Source organism: Acinonyx jubatus, chromosome A2 (genome assembly GCF_027475565.1).
Source record: "Acinonyx jubatus isolate Ajub_Pintada_27869175 chromosome A2, VMU_Ajub_asm_v1.0, whole genome shotgun sequence".
Taxonomy (NCBI): domain Eukaryota; kingdom Metazoa; phylum Chordata; class Mammalia; order Carnivora; family Felidae; genus Acinonyx; species Acinonyx jubatus.
In genome coordinates this window covers 145,886,803-145,906,040 of record NC_069383.1, presented here as the reverse complement: position 1 = coordinate 145,906,040, position 19,238 = coordinate 145,886,803, and the positions used below count along the sequence as shown (strand labels likewise).

Genomic DNA, 19,238 nt, shown 5'->3' with positions numbered 1-19,238 from the left:
GATTCAGGACTGCCCCAGGCCTCAAATGGGTATAAGCATTAACTCTGAAACCCTCTAAACTAGTGTCATCTGAGGCTAGGGGTGACTGTTTCACACACACCCTTACACTGTCCCCCTACCACCTAGCAAGGTTTCTCAGCTCCCCGCCTGACTCCTCCCTATCTCCCACTCTTGTTCGCAGCCCCATGAACTTGATGGGCACAGGTCGCCATTCGTCATCCTCTCTCTCCTCACATGCATCTAGCGAAGCAGGAAACGTGGTGGTTCTGGGTGACAGCTCCATGGGCGAGGCTCCCGAGGATCTATACCACCATATGCAGGTACCAGAGCTGTCCAAGGAGTGTGGGCGAGAGCACCGTACCTGGAGGACTCGCCTCTCTGCTGGCTGATTTGGTCTGAGGGCTCATACCCCTGCCTAGTTCTCTAGTTTCTGAAATCAGAATACCCAGAGCCAGTAAAACTGCCTTCCCTCCACTCTATCCCATGTCAATAAAGTTCCCAGGCACTACTTTCCAAGAAGGAAATCTAGCTTCAGTCATGATTGCTCTTAGAGATCCCATGGGAAAGATCCTCTGCCAAATTGCCTTCCTTCCTGGCATTTCTGATGGCTAAGTCCTGCATCCTATATGGGCACCACCATTAGAATCGACCCAACAGCCCTGCTCCATGGGTGGTGAGGGTGACCTGTAGTGCCAGCCACCATCCTGGCCCCCATCAGGACCCAGGGTACCTCATCAGACACTGGGTCTGGGCACCTCATGGCATGAAGAAGCCAACTCTGGGCCAGTCCTACAATCCTGGCCATTCAGACCTCTATCCTGCTGATTTTTCTCCCTTTGCAGCTCGCGTATCCCAACCCCAGGTACCAGGGCTCAATCACCAACGTCTCTGTTCTGTCCTCGTCCCAGGCAAGCCCTTCTTCCTCCAGCCTGAGTTCCACTCACTCAGCACCATCCCAGATGATTACCTCTGCCCCTTCCAGTGCCCGAGGTAAGGAGGGCAGGGCGCTGCTTGCAGAAGGGAGGAGAGGGCCTCATGAGCCCCACTTGTCCTCCTCTCATCTGTGGCTCTGTCTTTGAAAGCGGCCCTGTGACTTAGAGAATGTTCCCCTTTTAGCACTAAGGACTCAAGGGTTCCCAGCTCAGCAGTCTCTCTGTCTGGCTTCAGACCCTGCCCTGAGTAGCGGTTATAGCTACGCTACCACAGAGGTGGCTGGCTGTCGCATCTCCACCTCAGTAAGAGGACATGTGGCCCAGGAGAAAGCTCAGTTCTTTTCCATTGAAACATTTGCAAGAATAAAAATCAAAGTTAAGGCAACAATGAGTCTTATCTTGAGGAACTGAGGATGAATGCACAGTATGAAAATTAAATTTGAAGGCTAAACTTAACCCTGGAAAATATTATTCTAAAAAAGAACAGCAACCAAAAAGACCTTGTCAGCTAAGAAAGGCGTAATCAGGAGAGATGGCTCTGTGAAAAGCTATTTACTTTGCCAGTTATTGCCTGATTTCTTACTCATTGGCTCAATATTGTTTTCTGAGCCAGCATCTTTTTCACAATCTGATCCTAGTTCTCAGTGAAATTTGATTCTCCACCCTTTTAGACAGAAGCATTTGCAGTGGGATGGCAATCAGCTATAGTGACTAGGATCTAGTGCTTCTCAGGGTGGCTGTGCAGGATGGCAACAGAAAGGAGTGGTCTGAGCTCACCAGGCGGTCACTGGCTATTGCTTCCAGGCTTGCAGTCTCTCATGAGCTTGCAGTCAGATGTCACCTGAGGCTGGAATCATCTAAAGGTTCAGCTAGGCTGCATATCCAAGATGGCAGCTGGCAGCTCAGCTGGGACTGTCCACCAGAGTCGCTTTGGAGGGTCTTTACTTGTACCTCGGGCTTCTCACAGCATGCAGCTGATTTTTCTCAGAACAGGCATTCTAAGGTACCCAGGCAGAAGTTGCAAGGCTTCTTATTACCCAGCCTTGGAAACCCATAATGGTCCTTTTGCCACATTCTGTCAACTAGTCAAGTCACTAAGGCCAACCTAGAGACCAAGGTGGGGAATGAGACTGCACCTCATGATGTGAAGAGTGGCATGTGTGTTTTTGAAGGGAAGGCATTGGTGGTTGCCATCTCTGGAGACAAGCTATCACAGGGGCCAAACTCCAGGATAGCATATAGAGAAAGGCTGACAGAAGCCCCTTCCCTTTCTGGAGTAGACATTAAGTACAAAAGTAAACATTCCCAAAGCTGGGAATGGTGATGAGTGCAGAGGCAGCTAAGAAGGAGCAGGAATTCACTTCTAGGCTACACCATCCATGCAATCCATGTGCAGGCCTATCTGGAGAAAACCATAGGCCAGTATGTAGCATACCAGCAGTAGGCCCTGTGAGAGAAGATGGAGAGAGATCTGGAATCGCAGAGGAAGACTGCTTTTTCAGATAGATGTGGTAGATGCAGTAGGAGATGCACTGGGGGCATGGAGGGAAGGGAGAAGTCTGCTCTTTTTTCTGGTTGTTACGGGTAAAGGGAAGGCTTTTATGGAGAAGGTGTTCTGGAGAGTCCTTTGCATTGGAGTCCCCTCCCCCACACCCAAGAGTGGTCATGACACCAGTGGCCTTCCTCACCAAGCCCATTGACACTCTCTGCTGTGGTCCCTGTTGAAATCTTCCAGAAGGCCTGCAAGGCACAGTCTATACTCCTGTAAGTAGGCAGCTCCCCCTAATGGTCAAAAGACTGAGTGGAGCTAGGAAACCTGGAGATTCTGATTGATCCTCCTTGAATACCTCAGTCATGCTGAGACATAACCTCCCTTGGGTTTACCAGACTACAACTCAAGCAGTTCAAAAGTCCTGTGACACCAAAGCCCTTGTGGTATTTAAATGTTTTAATGAAAAGTAACCGTCATTCTCTGCTACCATGGGATTGGCTGCCCAGGGCTGAGGGCAGTGAGAGAAAAGTGAAGTGGCAGAATTGGAAAACTTGGCAGTAGCACAAAGCACCTCTCTGTTATAGCACAAGAGGGGCCTCCATCACATGGATTCAAATCCTCAGCACAGCATCTGAGGCCTGCAGGCTACTGTCCCTCCATCCTAGCACCCCTGACATGTATCAGCACATGGAGTATGCAGATGTGGGGTTGGCCTGGTGGGCCAGGCTGTGAGTTCTGTGAGGTCAGGGACCATGGCCAGCCTGAGTTAGGCAGTGTGCCATGTTCCAACCACGTGCCTGGTGTGGAATGGGTGTTAGGTTGGAGTTTGATGTAACTGGATTGGTGTAAAGGTGCATGTCTTTTTCTGTGCACACTAAGTAAGTAAAAGGGTCCTGTCTAGAGCTGTGGCTGGCAGGGCTCAGGGAGCATTCAGTTTCTTGCTGGGAAGGCACTATAGAAATCATTGCAATTAAGAACTCTTTTCCATTTTTCTCTAAACAGCCATTACTGATTTTTATTATACGGACTTCTTCAAGATATTTAAGGCTCATCTTCTTGGTCTAAAATGAGTGCAAGAGGAATGTTGCAGCTTCCTGGGGAAGCTGACTACAGAAACCTATTTTAGTTGTGCTCTGACAGTGCCTTCATGGCATAGTCAAAGGAAGGCCCCAGGGACCCTGGGTTTCAAGGACACAGAGCCTCCAGAGCTGCAGGTTCACTTCTCAGATGGAGCCCTTGGACTCTCTAACTTCACTAACAGCACGCCACAGAGGGGTTTCAACCACTTGAGCCAGCCAGAGGCTGCCCATGGGCTAGTTTCTCATGGACATGCTGGTGTCTGGAACGAGTGGTGCACGTCTGGAGGGCCTTCCAAATGATCCATTCCCAAAGAAAGTCAGAAAGCTGTTCTCTCTATTTCTGTGGAAGGTACCCTCAAGAACCATAGGCTGACAGGTTCCTGAAGACCTATAGCTATGGCCTGCATTGATGGGGACTGGACCACCACATCTGCTGAGGTCTGGCCTCTGTAATAGCCCCTCAGGCCAGAGGATATCACCACAGAAGCCTCACAAAAGAAGAGCAGGAACCAAGTCAACTCAAGAGCCTGGCTTAAAGCCCCACAACTCCCAGACTAGCTCCCATATGACCCCCAAGTTCACTGAAGGGCAAGTCTCAGAGAGAGAAACTCTGGAGAGCCACCTGTGTGTAGGGCCCTGGGCCCCCAGCCAGCCTGGCTCTGGAGCTATGGTAGGACAGCAAGGAAAGCAGAGGCCAGGCTCTGGAGGCCTCGAATATGGGAAGGAGAAGCCTTTGGGCAAAGGTGGTAGGGGGGTCAGCTGAGAACAGAGCCAGTTGGTATCTGGAAACGGTAAGTGTGGGGAGACACAATGCGTCAAGTAAGAACCATGCCACTATGTTATCTCAGTGTCTCTGTCTCTGTGTGATGGCTCCATTGCAAGCTGGCCTGTGCCCATGCCTGGGCCCCCTGAAAGAGCCCAGCATCCAGGTCACCCCATATCCCAAGAGCGCTGGGTGCAGGGGGCCCTTTGGGGCCCAGCTCCTGTCCTCGGTTCTCATGATCTGCCTCCAAGCATCGTGAGGGGGCTCTATCAGTGGGCCTGCATTGCCCCAGTCTGCAGTATGCCCACCTCAGCTGGGATGTCAGGTGCGGCCCCACCACCATCTCACCAGCGGGCTCTGCTTCATTCCTCCTGTGCTTGCTGAGCTCATCCTCACCCCAGCTGCAAGGGGACACCTACCCTGGTTCCCTGGCCCCAAGGATGCTTGCCCGCTGGGCCTTCCATCTGTGGCTTGTCATCTGTGCGTGATTGTTCTCACTTGGTTACAGGCTCTCCCTCTCTGCCAGATAAGTACCGCCACGCCCGGGAAATGATGTTGCTGCTGCCCACACACCGGGACCGCCCAAGCAGTGCCATGTATCCAGCAGCCATCCTGGAGAACGGACAGGTAGTGGACCCAGACTTCCCTCTGCTGCAAGTATGGCGGCCTGGGCTGCCCTCATTGCATCTGCTAGGCTTTCTATATTGCCCTGTGTGCCTCCTTCATTCTGCCATAAGACCCTCAGAAGGCTGCTGGGTGCCCACTCTGGATAGGACTGCAGTGGCTCTGAGGATCAGCAATCCAGATGGAGTGGACCTGTAGGAAGAATGCTGGCGGGTTAGAGCCACAGTTGCTTGTATGGCTGTCCTTCTTGCCAACCCATTGCTTGTACAGCTTCCTGGACTCCTTATCCATAAACAGTCTAGCAGAGGAACCTCATTCTTTCTTATCCTGAGAAGGCAGTGGTGGACATGGGTCTGGAGGATGGTCTTCCTCCCTGTGTGTGTGAAGGGCATCCTCACTGAGACAGACTCTGCCTCTTTCATCCATCCATCTACCTGAAGCCCCTCATTGCCTCTTGAGGCTACTCTCTCCACCATTTGCACAGCTCTCTGGATGTCCTACCTGGGGGCCTTGAACAAAGAGATGTGGGGATTAACTCCTTCCTGTGCCCAATCTGCCTGCCCTTCTATCAGAGTCCATGAAAATCACCTCCAAGCAACTGTTACCTCAGCTGTACTTCCTTGTGCCTGATCAGCCCTGCCAGGTAGAGGGAGCAGGCCTGCTTGGCAGCTGCCCATCAGAACAGTGAGTCCTGTCCGTGACTTTCTAGGCTTGAGTGCTGCCCTTTGCCTTATCCACATTGCTAACTTGGGCTTGTGCAAGGATCTCCAGGAGGCCAAGCCTGCCAGTGCTGAGGGGTAGAGGGGTGCCTCAGTCCTTTCTGCCAATGGGTCTCCCTGTCAGGACAGAGGGATACAGTTAGATACCCTCAGGTGCCTATGTCCTTTTTCTTGGCCATGTACAAGACAGCTTGGAGCCCAGCCAGGCATTGTAGGGAGGTGCCTCCAATGTTGACATGGCAGCACTCAGAGCCAGATAGCGAGGGACAGTCTTCCTATGGCTGAGCATGATCGGTACCACTGCTTTGATTTCCCTGTCTTCTCTTAATATGATCTGGCTCCTGGGCCCATAGCTCTGCCTCCTGAGGTGTATCTGGTTGTTTTCACCATCTTTGATATTTTTCTCCCCCCTCAGCTGCCAAATTTCCAGCGGGCCCTGTTCCAGCAAGTGGTCGGATCCTGTAAACCCTGCAGTGATCCCAATCTGTCTGTGGCTGAAAAAGGTATTGTTCCCCTTTCCAGGTGGCCTTCCCCCATGTCTGTCCCCATCCTGAGTGTCTGACTCTTGTCCCTGAGCACCAACTGGCCAAGGCTGTGCCACACTCCAACACCCAGGCCTGTCTGTGTGTCCAGAGTCCTGACCAACTCCTGTGCTCACTGTTTAACCCATGTCCGGTTTGATGCTAAGTTTGGATCCTGTTAGTTTATGTATCTCTCTCCCAAGGGCCCACCTTCAGAGAGGCCCCAGCTGCTACCTGCCCTGAGCCCACCTTTATGGAAACTCAGGCTGCTGTGTTCAGACGGTTGGGCTTCTCCCAACCAGCTCCAGGATTCGGCAGGCCTGATGGCCCCTTTGGTCACTCTCAACTTGGGCCCTCAGGGACCTCTCCTTATTGCTCAGAATAGGCCTGTGGCTGAGCAAGCTCCTAGAAGAATGGGAAGGACAGACCATGGCAAAGTGAATTTCCCAGAGACAGTTCTCTCCAAGGAAGCCCTAGGTACTCTGAGTTGAGTCCTCTTGCAGCCACTCTGGCCAGCAAGTGGCCAGCTGCTATGAGTCTACCTTATTAGCAGGGATTGCAAGCCCACCAACTTGGGCATGAACCCGGGCAGTCCTTAGAACAGGGGATGTTTGGATAGTGGAGTTTTACCCTGTGTCCCGCTGCAACAAGCTAATGGAAGAACCAGACTTGGACCCTACATGACCCTGGCCCAAAGCCTCACACATGGAGATCTGACTTAATTTTAACACAAAGCAATACCTATATGAGGATTATGCTAGACCACCTGCCACCCAGAACCTGGCCCCATATCAGCCCCTCTCCCTGTAGTTTCCCCTCCCTCTCCTTCATCTGGTGGAGCTTAGGGCAAATTTAGTCCCCAGGAATACAAGTTGCTGTCCCATCAGAACCTGTACCTCCAAAGCTGTCATCATGTTGTCATTGCACCTCCTCACCAAGTGCTGTCTACTGTCCCCACTGTCATTGTTCCTCCCTTGCTCACCACAGAGGACATACCTCTGTGTCTTCTTTAAGGAGACCAGACACTGGGTCCACAACCTCAGTGGCTGGTAGGCATAGGTACCAGGTGCTCAACCAAACCACAAAGGATATGGAGATTCCCGCCGAAGATGACTTCCTAGCCTCAAGCCTGCACATCCCAAAAACATGCGGCTTACCTGGACCTTGCACCTATTCCCACAAAATAGAGTGCCATTTTGGCCTCAGGGGCCAAAATCCACAGTATCTTTTCTTCACCTGAGATGTGGGGCCATCTGAAAACTAGCCAAGAGCACAGAAGAGCTCAGAGCTCAAGTGGGTGCTGGTGGCCAGACCAGGACCATATGCCAACCGGACAAAGAAGAACACCAGGCCTCAGACCAGGCTGCAGCAAGAAGCTGGACATGCCCATCCCCAAGTGTGGGAAGGAAAGAGGCTGAGGCCACAGCAAGCATGTCCATGCCACAGTGCCAGTGTTTTGTGGGCAGCAAATAAGACATTTGCCTAGTGGGAACACACAGGCCAGAGTAGTGGCTCCCTAAGTCTCTTCCTGGATCCTCCAGGGCAGAAGCTATACATACTTATCACCATTCTCTTGTCATCAGGATCCTGAGTCCCACAAGGACTCTGCTTCTCACTTGTCATCTCTCTTTGCCAGGCAGTGACTCTCAGGCCAGTGTTGGACCTCCGTTCACAAAGACAGAGCAAGAAATGGCCAGGCCACAGTAGGGATTGCCCCCTTCTCCCAGGATAAGTCACTCCATCTTAGACTTTCCACTAGCCCCAGTGCATTTGTATCACATGGCAGAGGTCCATGGGCCTCATTGCTCACCAACATCAGTCTATAGGGTGAACTAGATGGTTCTGGATCACTGGAGTGGCTCAGGCAGGCACCCTTTGAAAAGCCCTGCAGCCTGCCAGCTTTTTTGCCCCATAACCTCACTGCCCGCAAGTTCCTGTGGGTTCTTGTGGGTGAATATCTGTGGCCCTGCAGTGAGAGCTTGGGCTGTCAGGACCCCTTTGGGGAAGCTGCCCAGACCCACCTCCAAGCTTCTTAATTCCTGAAATTCGGGGGCTTTTTTTTTTTTTTTTTAGAACTTTTCTCTTTGGAGAGAGCAAGTTTCAGTGATGAGGACCCAGAAGCTCATGCCCCATCTTGAGGAGAGTCTGTGTGAGAATGGGCCTATCTTGTTCTTTGGTTGCCTCAGGCTCTCCAAGGAGGCCTTCTGGTGGAATCCACCTGGTGCTCATCAGATTCAGAATTCTTTCCTCCCTTTAGGCAACAGCTGAGTGCCTGCCCACCCAATCACTGCCACGCCCTCCCACCAGCCACCTGCCATCAGCCATCCCATGAGACTGAGCAGTCCTTAGAACTGAGGCTGTTCAGGTAGTAGAGTTCTACCTTGTGTTCTACTGCAAGCCCTTGAGTTCCTCACTAATGGGAAGGAAGGAGAAGGGCATAACTATCTTATCCCTGGACCACATGGGCCCAGCCCCTCCTGGCCACATCCTCCTTGAAGGCTAGACCCCAGCTCCTTCCTTTCCAGAACCTCTCTATTCCTTTAGGCGCTAGCATTTCCCGCTCAGTACCTGGCGCTGGAAGAGCACAAACCCCAGCCTCTTCGGGCACACTTGAGTTATAACTGCCTCAGAACAAAGCTAGGGGCTAGGTCTCTGAATTATGAGCTGCTTCCCTGCTGCTGATAGCCCAAAAGGGAGATTATGTTTGCCTAGCTCCATTAGAGAAGAGACACATTTCTTGTCAGTGGTATTTGGTCTCCAGGAGGAGTTGGCCAACAGTATTTATATGTCCCCTGCTGTTTCTGCAGAGTGGCACCTTCTAGCCCAAGATCCAGCTATTCTTCCTTTCCTCTCCTCTCCTGCAAAGTTGCTCACCTCAGCTGTGGCTGGGGGAGAGGTGTGAACGGACCAGTATTCTGGTGCTGGCCTCCTTCCTTGGCATAGATGGACACTCTGTTTCCCTTTGTCCAAGGCCCGCTCTACCCTGCATCCATAGCATGTGGATGCCAGTAACTGGGCCTCTCTGCAAGACTAAAAGCACCCTCATTCCCACAGCCCTCCCTTTTCTTGGGAAACCACGGGTGGAACCAGACCTGAGCCACAACTCTTGGGCTGTATGCTCTTCCCTCCAGCAGGCACACCAATCCTTGCCTGAAAACCCTTTGTGCATCCCAAATCCAGTCAGTAGGCAGAGAAGCAGTAGGGTGGGAACAGCTTGTATGTTACCAGAGGCCTTTTGGGGGGCAACTCCTGCCCACACCCTGGCTGTGCACTAGCTCTAGGATGGGGCAGTCTGTGCCTCCCGCCCCCTGTGCTCCCTGCTTTTCCTGTTAGGCCAGGGCAGTTGGAGAGCCCTGACTTGGCTCTGGTGAGGAGCTCTGTGGCCTGCATTCTGTCCCATCAGCCCGTTCCACTCTGCTCTGCTCACTTCTGTTCTCTGTCCTCTTCTGACAAATCCCGGAGGCTGCAGGTGTTCACTCCTTGCTGCACTGTCTCTCAGCTTGCCTCACCCTGAGTACTCTTCAGACGTCAGTCCACTCTGCTGCTATCCTCTTAAGCAGCTTCTGTCCTTGGTCACTCTCCCCCATGGGCCACAGTGTCTCACGTGGCCAGTGTTTTTGGGGGGCTGGCATGCCACTCACACATGTGCTGGCTACACAGTGCACACCTGGAGAAGCCATAGGCTGTAAGATGGGCTTCTCCCTGAGGATGGCTCAGAAGTAACCTCCCTTCATGCCATCTGTTTCCACCCTTCAGCAGTGCCAGCAGCCCCCAGCAGCTGGAGCCTGGATAGCGGAGCCCGAGAGGCCCAGCCCTTCCTGTCTGCCCACATGGGGCGCATCCTGGCCCCCCCAGTGCCTCCCCGAAGCCTGCTGCATGGTAAGAAGACTTCCAGCGGGTCCCCCAGATAGCCCCTGGTTTCAGACTCGACTCAGAGGCGAGGGTAGCAGCCCTCGAGACTAAGAAGATGGGCCGTTCTCTGGGCTGACTCAGCCAAGGAAGAAATATCCCCACCACAGGAAGAAGCCTGCTGGGCTTTGGGGTCGTGAGGTTTCCAAGTACAGCAGGTGAGCTCAGGAAGGCCTTCCCAACCAGGGGGGCTGAAGACAATGGAACAGACTGTGCTGGCCGACTCCTCACCAGCCTGTCGGAGAGCTACAACTGCCTGTGGCCCACCGTTCCATGGGCTCGGCCGTACTTGACCTTCTTGACCTTCTGTGTGGCACAGGTGCCTTTTACTCCAGCAGCCTGTTTTGGAGAACTTCAGTGAAAAAAGAGGTTTTTCTGTGACCTTCAATGCTGAGGGGTGCCCAGGAGACTCTTCCCACAGCTGTGCAGTTGGAAGATGTGCCAGCACACAGCCCAAGAAAGCCCCAGCTAAGGCTCTTGTTCTATTCCCTTTGCAGGTCATTACTCCCTACACTTTGACGCCTTCCACCACCCCCTGGGTGACACCCCCCCGGCCCTGCCTGCCCGGACTCTGCGCAAGGTAATGTATTGAAGCAACAACCCCACAAGAGTGTGAAAGGAATCTTCTTGTCTGCTCTGGAATCTCCTGGGTCTACAAAAAGAACCACAGCCCTTCCGTGCTCCTCTGTCCCAGAGCAACCAGCCTGGCAGAAGCTGGGGGTGGCCAGAGCCACACTTGTGATGCAGATGACCCATGTGTCCTGCAATCAATGCAATGGGGACAGGGAGGTCAGAGGGTCCTGGGGACAGCAACACACGAGTACCCTGAATGCGTCAGCAAGGGGCAGTGAGGGGCTTGCGGGCTCCCTGCTGACACCACTAGGTATCGATGCACTATAGTTCAAGAAGTGAAAAAACATTTCCATGGTAGATCAGAGAGCATTTTACACTAGAGGCCAGTCAAAAGCAAGAAACAGGAGGCAGCAAAGCCTTATGAAAACTCCTTTTCTGCGTGTTGGAAAAGACAGACTCTGTCACAGATTTTAGCAACAGAATGCATTCATCTGGCCCATGTCCCCTGGGGTTCTTCCTGCTCTCTGCACTGGCCTGCCCACCCAGCCCTTCTGTCAGCACCCCAGAACCACATGGGATATAAAATGCCTAGCAGCCAGGCCAGGGCCATTTTTGTCCACAGAAATGTAGCTGATTCTGGGGTTCCACTGGCTTGCTGGGAGGCAGCTGCTGAAGAAACAAATGTGTAGCCAATATGTGCGGGTACTTGGTCCTCTCTTCACCTAGTGGGCCAGCCCACCTGTCTGGAGAAAGGGATTCTAATATGCCCACCCTTTCCTTTGCAGTCTCCTCTCCACCCTATCCCAGCCTCCCCCACAAGCCCCCAGTCAGGTCTGGACGGCAGCAACTCTACACTGTCTGGCAGTGCCAGCAGCGGCGTGTCCTCCCTGAGCGAGAGTAACTTTGGGCACTCCTCAGAGGTCCCACCTCGAACTGACACCATGGACTCCATGCCGAGCCAGGCCTGGAATGCAGATGAAGATCTTGAGCCACCCTACCTCCCTGTCCACTACAGCCTCTCTGAGTCCGCCGTTCTGGACTCCATCAAGGCCCAGCCATGCCGAAGCCACTCAGCACCGGGGTGTGTCATCCCTCAGGACCCCATGGACCCACCTGCGCTGCCACCCAAGCCCTACCACACCCGCCTGCCAGCCCTGGAGCACGATGAAGGCGTGCTGCTACGTGAAGATGCTGACAGGCCTCGGGGCCTGCACCGCAAGGCCTCGCTGCCCCCAGGGAGCGCCAAGGAAGAGCAGGCCCGCATGGCCTGGGAACACGGCCGAGGGGAACAGTGAGGGGCAAGGAGGCGGCTGGGACGCCGCCCTCTGTGAGCAGCTTGCCCATCCACTCCAGGTCTGAAAAGCAAGTCCCCTCGCCAGGGAGCCAGAGAGGCCTGGCACTCAGGAGAGAACCACCCCGAGTCTACGTTCTACTGCCGTGAACTTGTGTGTTGCCATGTACAGAGGCCGCAGCAGCATGAAGGGTTGTGGCTTCTCTTTTTATTTCATTTTCTACGTTTCCATTCTATGGGTTTTCCTTTCTTTCCTTTGTGCAGTAGATGCTTTCTTCCTCCTGCAGTTCCAGACCACGTGGAGCTATATGGAGATATTGCACAGAGAGAATTGCTTTGCAGCTTTGCAGGGCCCAGGGGTAGGAGCTCCAGGCCCTCCCTCCCGGGCAGAGATGCACAGAAGAATGGAAATTGCACTAGGGACTTCTTCTGTTGCTGTGTGGACAGAAGAACTCATGGTTGTATTCAGGGATCGCAAGGACCACGTGGACTACATGTCACAGGTGGACAAGGGAGCTACAAGCCGTTTTGCACAAATGCCTACCCACCTGCCCACTCTTCCATCCAGGAGTGCGAGACTGAGGGGCTGCTTGAGCCAACCTGCCAGCTCAGGCATGTGACCTGGCCTAACTGCATGCCCAGGGCACACTGCCAAGCTTCCATGGGCCAGCCCTGTCTCTCACTCTACCTTGGATTTTTCCATCGCTTTTATTTGACCATTTGCTCCCTTACATTCTCCATACACCTCATGCCCTGCAGGAGCCCCCTTGATGAATGGATCTGCAAAGGTTATCTCCCACCCTCTGCCCCCTGGCGCTTGTGTGGGGGTGTGGAGCCAGAGGCCCTAGCAACCTTCTTCCCCATGGCCCAGGAGGCTAAGTGTTGAGAGACAAGCTGGTATAGAGCGAGGCTGGGGTGTGGCAGGGGCCAGAAATCCTCTTTCAGAAGTGGCCAGAATGCCTGTCATCCAGTTCCTGAATCAGGGATTTTCAGCACTACCTCTGAGCAGTGGGGCTGGCTGCCCAGCCAGGCTTCCAGCCCTGAGGACTCGTGGTAAGGTTCAGCAAGCTTCTAGGTAAAGAGGGTGGGAGGAAGCCCCTCCTTTGGAAGCAGAGAGCCACACAGGTTGAATTATCCTCTCTCAAGTGGCCAACTGTAGCTCACCGCCCCCCCCCTCCCTCCAAGCCCACGGGGACCACCACTCAGGGTTCAGGGTGGGCAGGAGGGCAGTTTCTCCAGCCTTCCCAGTCTTTTGGGCAGAGCGCAATGGTATCTTTATAGGAAACTTTTTCAGGTCAGGGCACGGATTTTTCTCTTGGTTTATTATTGGGGGGGCGGGGGATAAGGTGGGGTGGTAATAGTATTTTACCAGGGTGCTTCTAAGTTACTTAAAAAAGTCTACAAAATTTTTTTTTCATTTGCATAAGTTCACAACTTTGATGGTCACAAGGCTGCCTTCTCCTTATTGAGCAGATGTGTTCTCCCCTAGTTCCTCTTCTGGCCAGGCCCTGGGCCCTAGACATCCATCCTTTCCCCCACAGCCCACCTTTCCAAACAGACAAGGCCAGCCAAGGTGTTCTTTTCTTATAAACAAATGCCAGCTTATTGAACAGGAAATGCCAGCAAGTAACCAATTGGGTAGATGGAGGGCCACATTACCTTCAGGGCATCTGGGGGTGTCTCCCACCAGTGTGGGTCATTTCTGATAATTATAAGGATAGCTCTAGGTAGAGTGGGTGAGTCATGGCAACCCTGACCTCAGAGGGCAGGCGTAGAGTATGTGGTGTTCACAAGTGTTAGAGAGTTGGGGGCTAGCTCTGGATTTGAATTTTAGGTAGAAAGGCATCTTTAGATTTTAGGGCACTTCTGAACCTCAATCCCTGGACAAGGCAGTCATCACATAAGAACATCGACCTTCTCCACCTTGTAGCACAGGAGGGTAGGGAGGGCAGTGTGGGTTGTGGGTTCGTTTGGCCTTGCTTTTTTATGTAAGGTAAGCTAGGTTTGTCTTCCCTGTCCATTTTCCCTAACTGGATGAAAGGACATAATCCAAATCCCTTTTGTTGGAGAACGGCCAGTCTGAGGGGAAGTGGGAGGCCAGAAATGAGAATACTGATTTTCATTCTTTCAAGCTTATTTGTAAATACCTATTTGAATGCTGTGTATTTGTACAGGAATTTGAGCAAAAAATGTATAGAGTGTGATGTCCAATTGGTATTCAGCCCTATAAATGTGTTTTTAACCTCTGGCATTCTGTGCTTATTTAAAATAAGAAAACTTCTAACCATTTTTTTTGTGTATTTATGTTTAAAAAAGTGGTTTAAAAATTATCTTATACCTGTACCAGAAAGCAAAGTTAAGAGGAAAAACAATTTGTACTAGTGTCCCAAAAGGTATTTTACTGTATATATTGTGGTAGCATGTTCTAAATCCAACAAGTAATGTGAATTTTAGATGTAAATATCTGCCACTTGATTCTCCCCCTTTCCCCACTCCTTTGACTGCTGTGATGTGAATTAAAGATGAATACCTGATACTGACCCACTGAATTCACTGAATGGGAGCAGCCCAAGTGCCCCTCTCCATCCCTTGTCGCTGGGCTCCAAGCCCTTTAGCCCCATAGAAACCTCTCTGCACGGAGCACGGAGCCAGCCTTTTCCACGCCCTGCCTTCAGACAGCCAGCCAAGCCCTGCACTTGGAAGGGAGGGCAGCCAAAGAGGAAACCCCCTCAAGTGCTCGTCGGCTGACTCGCGGGCCCCCACCCAGGAGGCGCCCCCGGCAGCCAGAGATCCTGAGGCTCGGTGGGAAAGCCGGAGGCGGCGGGCCAGTCCTTTAGCTCCCCGCTGAGGCGGGCCGGCTCGGATCGTACAGCCACAGCACCTAAGGAGGCCAGGCGCTCCCCGAGGCCTAGGACGGCCGCTCGGAGGGGGCCCTTCCAATGAGAAATCCTCCAGCCCAGCTTCTGTCCACCCCGGTCGGCGTCCAGTTAGCTCCTACAGGACGGGTTCCGGCCTGATGCGGACATTCAGACCCGGTCGGCAAGCCTCGCGGGCGCAAGAGCTTCCGCAGACGTTCCCGAAGCCTGAATCCTCCGCCCACGGTATCGTTTGAAAAAAGAACCTCCCCGAAACCTGGCCTGCAGCGGTCTGCTCTCCCTGCCTGCCCTTGGGGCCCCGGGGCGGGGAGGGGTTTTTCGGGCAGACGTGGGTACCAGAGCAGGGACTACTCGGGACAAGTCTGGCGCAAAGCTGAAGCCGAACCCCACACCAGTCCTCTGCGCCAGTCAGCGGCGCCCCACCTCTGTCACAGCTGCTGCCCCTACTCAAGATGGCGGCCCGGACCCCTTCCGCCGCCTTCGCGGCCGCTTCCTGCCGGCCCCCCTGGTTCAATCAGCGGCCGACAACTGTCTAGGGCCAAGGGCGGGCGAAGCTACCAGCCAATAAGAAAGGGCAGCGTGGAGCGGCCCGTCTGGGCTCCCGGGCGCGTGGACCAATGAGAGCGCGGCGTGTGGGAGGGAGCGGGGTCCGCCCGCCAATGGGGAACTACGGCGCGCGGCCGGGACCCGGAGGCAGCTCCTCACGGCGGGCGCGGTTCAGTCCGGTAGCGGCGGCGGCGGCGGTGGAGGAGGATGTGGGCCACGCAGGGGCTGGCGGTGGCGCTGGCTCTGAGCGTGTTGCCGGGCGGCCGGGCTCTGCGGCCAGGCGACTGCGAAGGTGCGGCGGGGCCGGGGTCCGCGCACCGAGGCCGGCCTGGCGGCGGCTCTGAACCCACCCAGACCACCGAACGGCCGAGAGGCCGGGGCTGGAACGGGCGGGGGCGGCGGCCGTCCCAGCGGGGTCCGCCCGAAGAGGGGCGGACGCCGGCCTAGAAAACAGTTCCTGGGCCTAGGAAACTGGTCCAACAAGAAAAAGTTGGGACTAGATCGTGCAGAAAACTTGGCTTGAAATTGAGATAACGCCGGAGTTTCTTTCCTTTCCCATCACGGGGCAGAGGCTTTCCCTGGCCCAGGTCGGGAGTCCCCAGGGCCGGCCATGGGCACCATTCTGGGGCCGGTGGGCCTGCGAAGCCGCACCTCGGGTTCGATGTTGTATTTGGAAATGAGAAGCATTTGGATTGTTTTTGTCTTCGCCCTCCGGTTTGGCCTCTTCTGAGGTCACAGTGAGTCCATCCCAAGGACACGTGTTCAATCTCGGCTTAAACTTTATGGAAGGAGCAGGGAGGAGCCATGTGTGGGTCACTGGGTGATGCTCGTTCCCCATGTGCCCTAGGTGTACCAAGGGACCCCAGCAACCCGGAGGTGGGTTCTGCCTACCCGTAGGCACCTGAGAAAACCCGGTGATGGAAAAACTCATCTCTCACCTTGTCTGCTATTTAAATTGATGACGGAGTTCCCTCCTGGTGGATTGGGGTGCACCTTGGTGATTGCTGAGCATCTCCCTTCCCTCTCTTTTCCAGTCTGTATCTCTTATCTGGGAAGATTTTATCAGGACCTCAAAGATCGAGATGTCACATTCTCACCATCCTCTGTTGAAAAAGAGCTTATAAAATTCTGCCGGGAAGCAAGAGGCAAAGAGAATCGGTTGGTGAGTAGCTGGTTACCCTCCCTGGCTGGCCCTGCCCACTTGCCTGTTCAGGAGGTTAACTGTTCTGTTAGTATGCTAGTGTGGGACTCCAGTCTCCAGTGTTTTCATGAATTCTGCAGTTGTGAGGTTTTGTTACCCTGTTAGTATTGAATGAGCACGTACTGGGGGCTGGGCACTGGGAGTATCAGTGGGGAGAAATGACAGGCAAACAAATGACAGCAGTGGGATGAGTGTCCAGCAGAAAATAGACCACGGTGCTCTGGCAGAGAGGGGAGATGCTGATTTAGGCAAAATAGTCAAGAATCTCTCTGAGGAAGAGTTGTCATTGCAAGGCAGGAGGGAAGAGCATCCCAGGAAGAGGGAACAACCATGTGAGTGTTCAGAGGCCACGTGCAAGGACACAAGATAACAAAGTGGGCACAGGGTACGCCAGTGCTGAATTGGGACAAGAGCCCTAATGAAATGATGATTTTTGTAGCTTTAATTTCCCTGGCAATCGCTGGTTTGTCTTTTTTATTTTTATTTATTTATTTTTTAATTTTTTTAATGTTTTTATTTATTTTTGAAGGAGAGAGCATGAACGGGGGAGGAGCAGAGAGAGAGGGAGACACAGAATTGGAAGCAGGCCCCAGGCTCTAAGCTGTCAGCACAGAGCCAGATGCGCGGCTCGAACTCACAAACTGTGAGACCTTGACCTGAGCCGAAGTCAGACGCTTAACCGACTGAGCCACCCAGGCGCCCCTGTGTGTCTTTTTTTTTAAAGGTCTGAATCCTGGCGACTCTTAAACTTATTTGGAGGTTGTCAGCTCTGGGACTGAGCATGTATTAAGAGCCCAGGGTTTACGCTGACTGAATCTGACCGCTGGTACAGAGAGGGCGTGGGGAAAGGGGGTCCTGGCAAAGAGATGTTTTGAGATATCAGTGTGTTGTGGAGGAGAAGGCTTTCAAGGGAAACCTCCTGAAGGTCATTGTCCTTTCTTGCTGCAGTGCTACTACATTGGGGCCACAGATGACGCTGCCACTAAGATCATCAACGAGGTGTCGAAGCCCCTGGCCCACCACATCCCTGTGGAGAAGGTCTGTGAGAAGCTCAAAAAGAAGGACAGCCAGATCTGTGAGCTAAAGTATGGTGAGTGTGGCTAAACCTTATTTAACAAACACGGACCCTCTGAGCTCAGGCATTAGGAGTCAACTTTGTAGCTGGGGAAGGCAGGTGAGAAACGAGAGCCTTGTGAGTTTTATAGCCGGGTAGACTGTGCTAAGTGAGGGGCAGGGTGGATCTGGCCTCATGGGTGGAGGTCTGAATAGGGCTCACTGAGGAGGTGACATTCAACATACTTTGGAGGCAGGCGGTGGATTAGCCAAGGGGAACAGCTAAGGGAAGAACATTCCAGGCTGAGCAAACAGGCAGTGCAGAGGCAGCCAGAGGCATGGCGGGTAGACAGGGCACAGAGGGCCTTGCAGATTGGTGAAGATTTGGCTTCAGATCTTTAATCTGAGTCAAGTTGGGAACATGGGATTTTGAGCAGAGAAGGGATGTGGCCTGACCTTTCCTGGCCATAAGCTCTGAAGGCCCAGCAATCTTCCTCATTTTGAAGAGAAATGCTGTGTGCGGACAGGCAGGCCAGGAGTTCCAGCTGCTGCAGCATCTCTCTTGCCGACATTACTGGTGGGGAAAAGCAGGCCTCAGAAACAGGACCAGGAATAGTTGTCCTCGTCTGTAAAGTTTAAGCAGCACCAGCATATTTTACTGTGACTTGAGTGTCCCAAGGGCCTGTGTTTGTCCACTTGTGTCAAGGATGCCCAGTCTCCTGACCGTGACCTGACAGGCTGTTGGCTCAAGGTCTCTCTGTGGTCACAAGTGGTTGTGGAGAGAGTAAGCTCTTGACCAGGGCCTGTGTTGGGAAATTGGAGCTAGGGGGTCTCTCTGCTCTGTCACCGTGGAGCTGTCATTCTACAGTGACTTGACCTCTACTGTGACTATTTTTCAAGGCACTTGGAGTGGGAACCACATTTCTCCTGTAAGGTTCCTCCTGTAAGAACCATGTAGCCCCCATCCCTGTCCTTGGCAATACTGCATGTCTGGGTGGATGCTGCCAGCGTGAGACCAGCCTTCCGGTGAAAGGGCCCAGGCCAGTTCCCCCAGTTCAGGGCACTGGGCACAGACACACACCTGCAGGTGTCTGGAAACATCTGTCCCTCTCAGACCAGTAGGACTGCTTGTTTTAGCGGATGGGAGGCTGTGCTGGGGTGACCCATCCCAGGACTATGAGGGTCCGTGGCCGCTCCCACGAGCTCTCCCTACTGTCTCCTCCAGACAAGCAGATTGACCTGAGCACAGTGGACCTGAAGAAGCTCCGGGTTAAAGAACTCAAGAAGATCCTGGACGACTGGGGGGAGACGTGCAAAGGCTGTGCGGAGAAGTCTGACTACATCCGGAAGATTAATGAACTGATGCCTAAATATGCCCCCAAGGCAGCCGGTTCACGGACTGATTTGTAGTCTGCCCGCCCCCCGCTGCACCTGTGGGGAAAGCATTCCACTTGCGTCTTCCCTGCAGCCTTTTTGTAATTTATTTTTTTAGGCAGGCTCCTGACAATGTCAGGTGTGAAGCCTGGAGCTCTCCTGCCGATGCTGGCTCTACAGCGCCCCCTGGGGGGTTCACTTTGTTCTGTTGCTGGTTTACTCTAGGACTTCAAAGTGTGTTTGGGAATTTTTTATTAAAGGAAGAACATTTCTAGCTGTCCCTGG

The 19,238-nt window shown here is 53.4% G+C and overlaps 2 protein-coding genes across 14 annotated transcripts in view; both read left to right on the top strand.

The window, feature by feature from the left end:
* DOCK3 (dedicator of cytokinesis 3) overlaps window positions 1–11,946 on the top strand; it is a 561,979-nt gene extending 550,033 nt beyond the window's left edge. For 6 of the 13 annotated variants that reach the window (XM_027038830.2, XM_027038823.2, XM_027038822.2 and 3 more), the window contains 7 exons: window positions 182–320; window positions 843–990; window positions 4,775–4,893; window positions 6,025–6,112; window positions 9,887–10,009; window positions 10,537–10,619; window positions 11,398–11,946. In XM_027038830.2, the coding sequence (XP_026894631.1) occupies window positions 182–320; window positions 843–990; window positions 4,775–4,893; window positions 6,025–6,112; window positions 9,887–10,009; window positions 10,537–10,619; window positions 11,398–11,907 (1,210 nt within the window). In that variant the 3' untranslated portion in view covers window positions 11,908–11,946. The remainder of the gene's footprint in view (window positions 1–181; window positions 321–842; window positions 991–4,774; window positions 4,894–6,024; window positions 6,113–9,886; window positions 10,010–10,536; window positions 10,620–11,397) is intronic. The other 7 variants (XM_027038825.2, XM_027038824.2, XM_027038821.2 and 4 more) reach the window with 7 other exon arrangements.
* A 3,518-nt stretch (window positions 11,947–15,464) lies between these two features.
* MANF (mesencephalic astrocyte derived neurotrophic factor) lies at window positions 15,465–19,233 on the top strand. The gene is made up of 4 exons (XM_027038841.2): window positions 15,465–15,617; window positions 16,360–16,487; window positions 17,475–17,616; window positions 18,805–19,233. Exons 1-4 carry the CDS (start codon window positions 15,533–15,535, stop codon window positions 18,987–18,989), a joined length of 540 nt encoding a protein of 179 aa, XP_026894642.1. The 5' UTR covers window positions 15,465–15,532; the 3' UTR covers window positions 18,990–19,233.
* Window positions 19,234–19,238: the final 5 nt, after the last annotated feature.

Coding starts and splice junctions, on each gene's coding strand:
- MANF (XM_027038841.2), top strand. CDS start 15,533: ATGTGGGCCACGCAGGGGCTGGCGGTGGCGCTGGCTCTGAGCGTGTTG. Junction 16,488..17,474: donor GAGGCAAAGAGAATCGGTTG/GTGAGTAGCTGG, acceptor TTCTTGCTGCAG/TGCTACTACATTGGGGCCAC. Junction 17,617..18,804: donor GATCTGTGAGCTAAAGTATG/GTGAGTGTGGCT, acceptor TGTCTCCTCCAG/ACAAGCAGATTGACCTGAGC.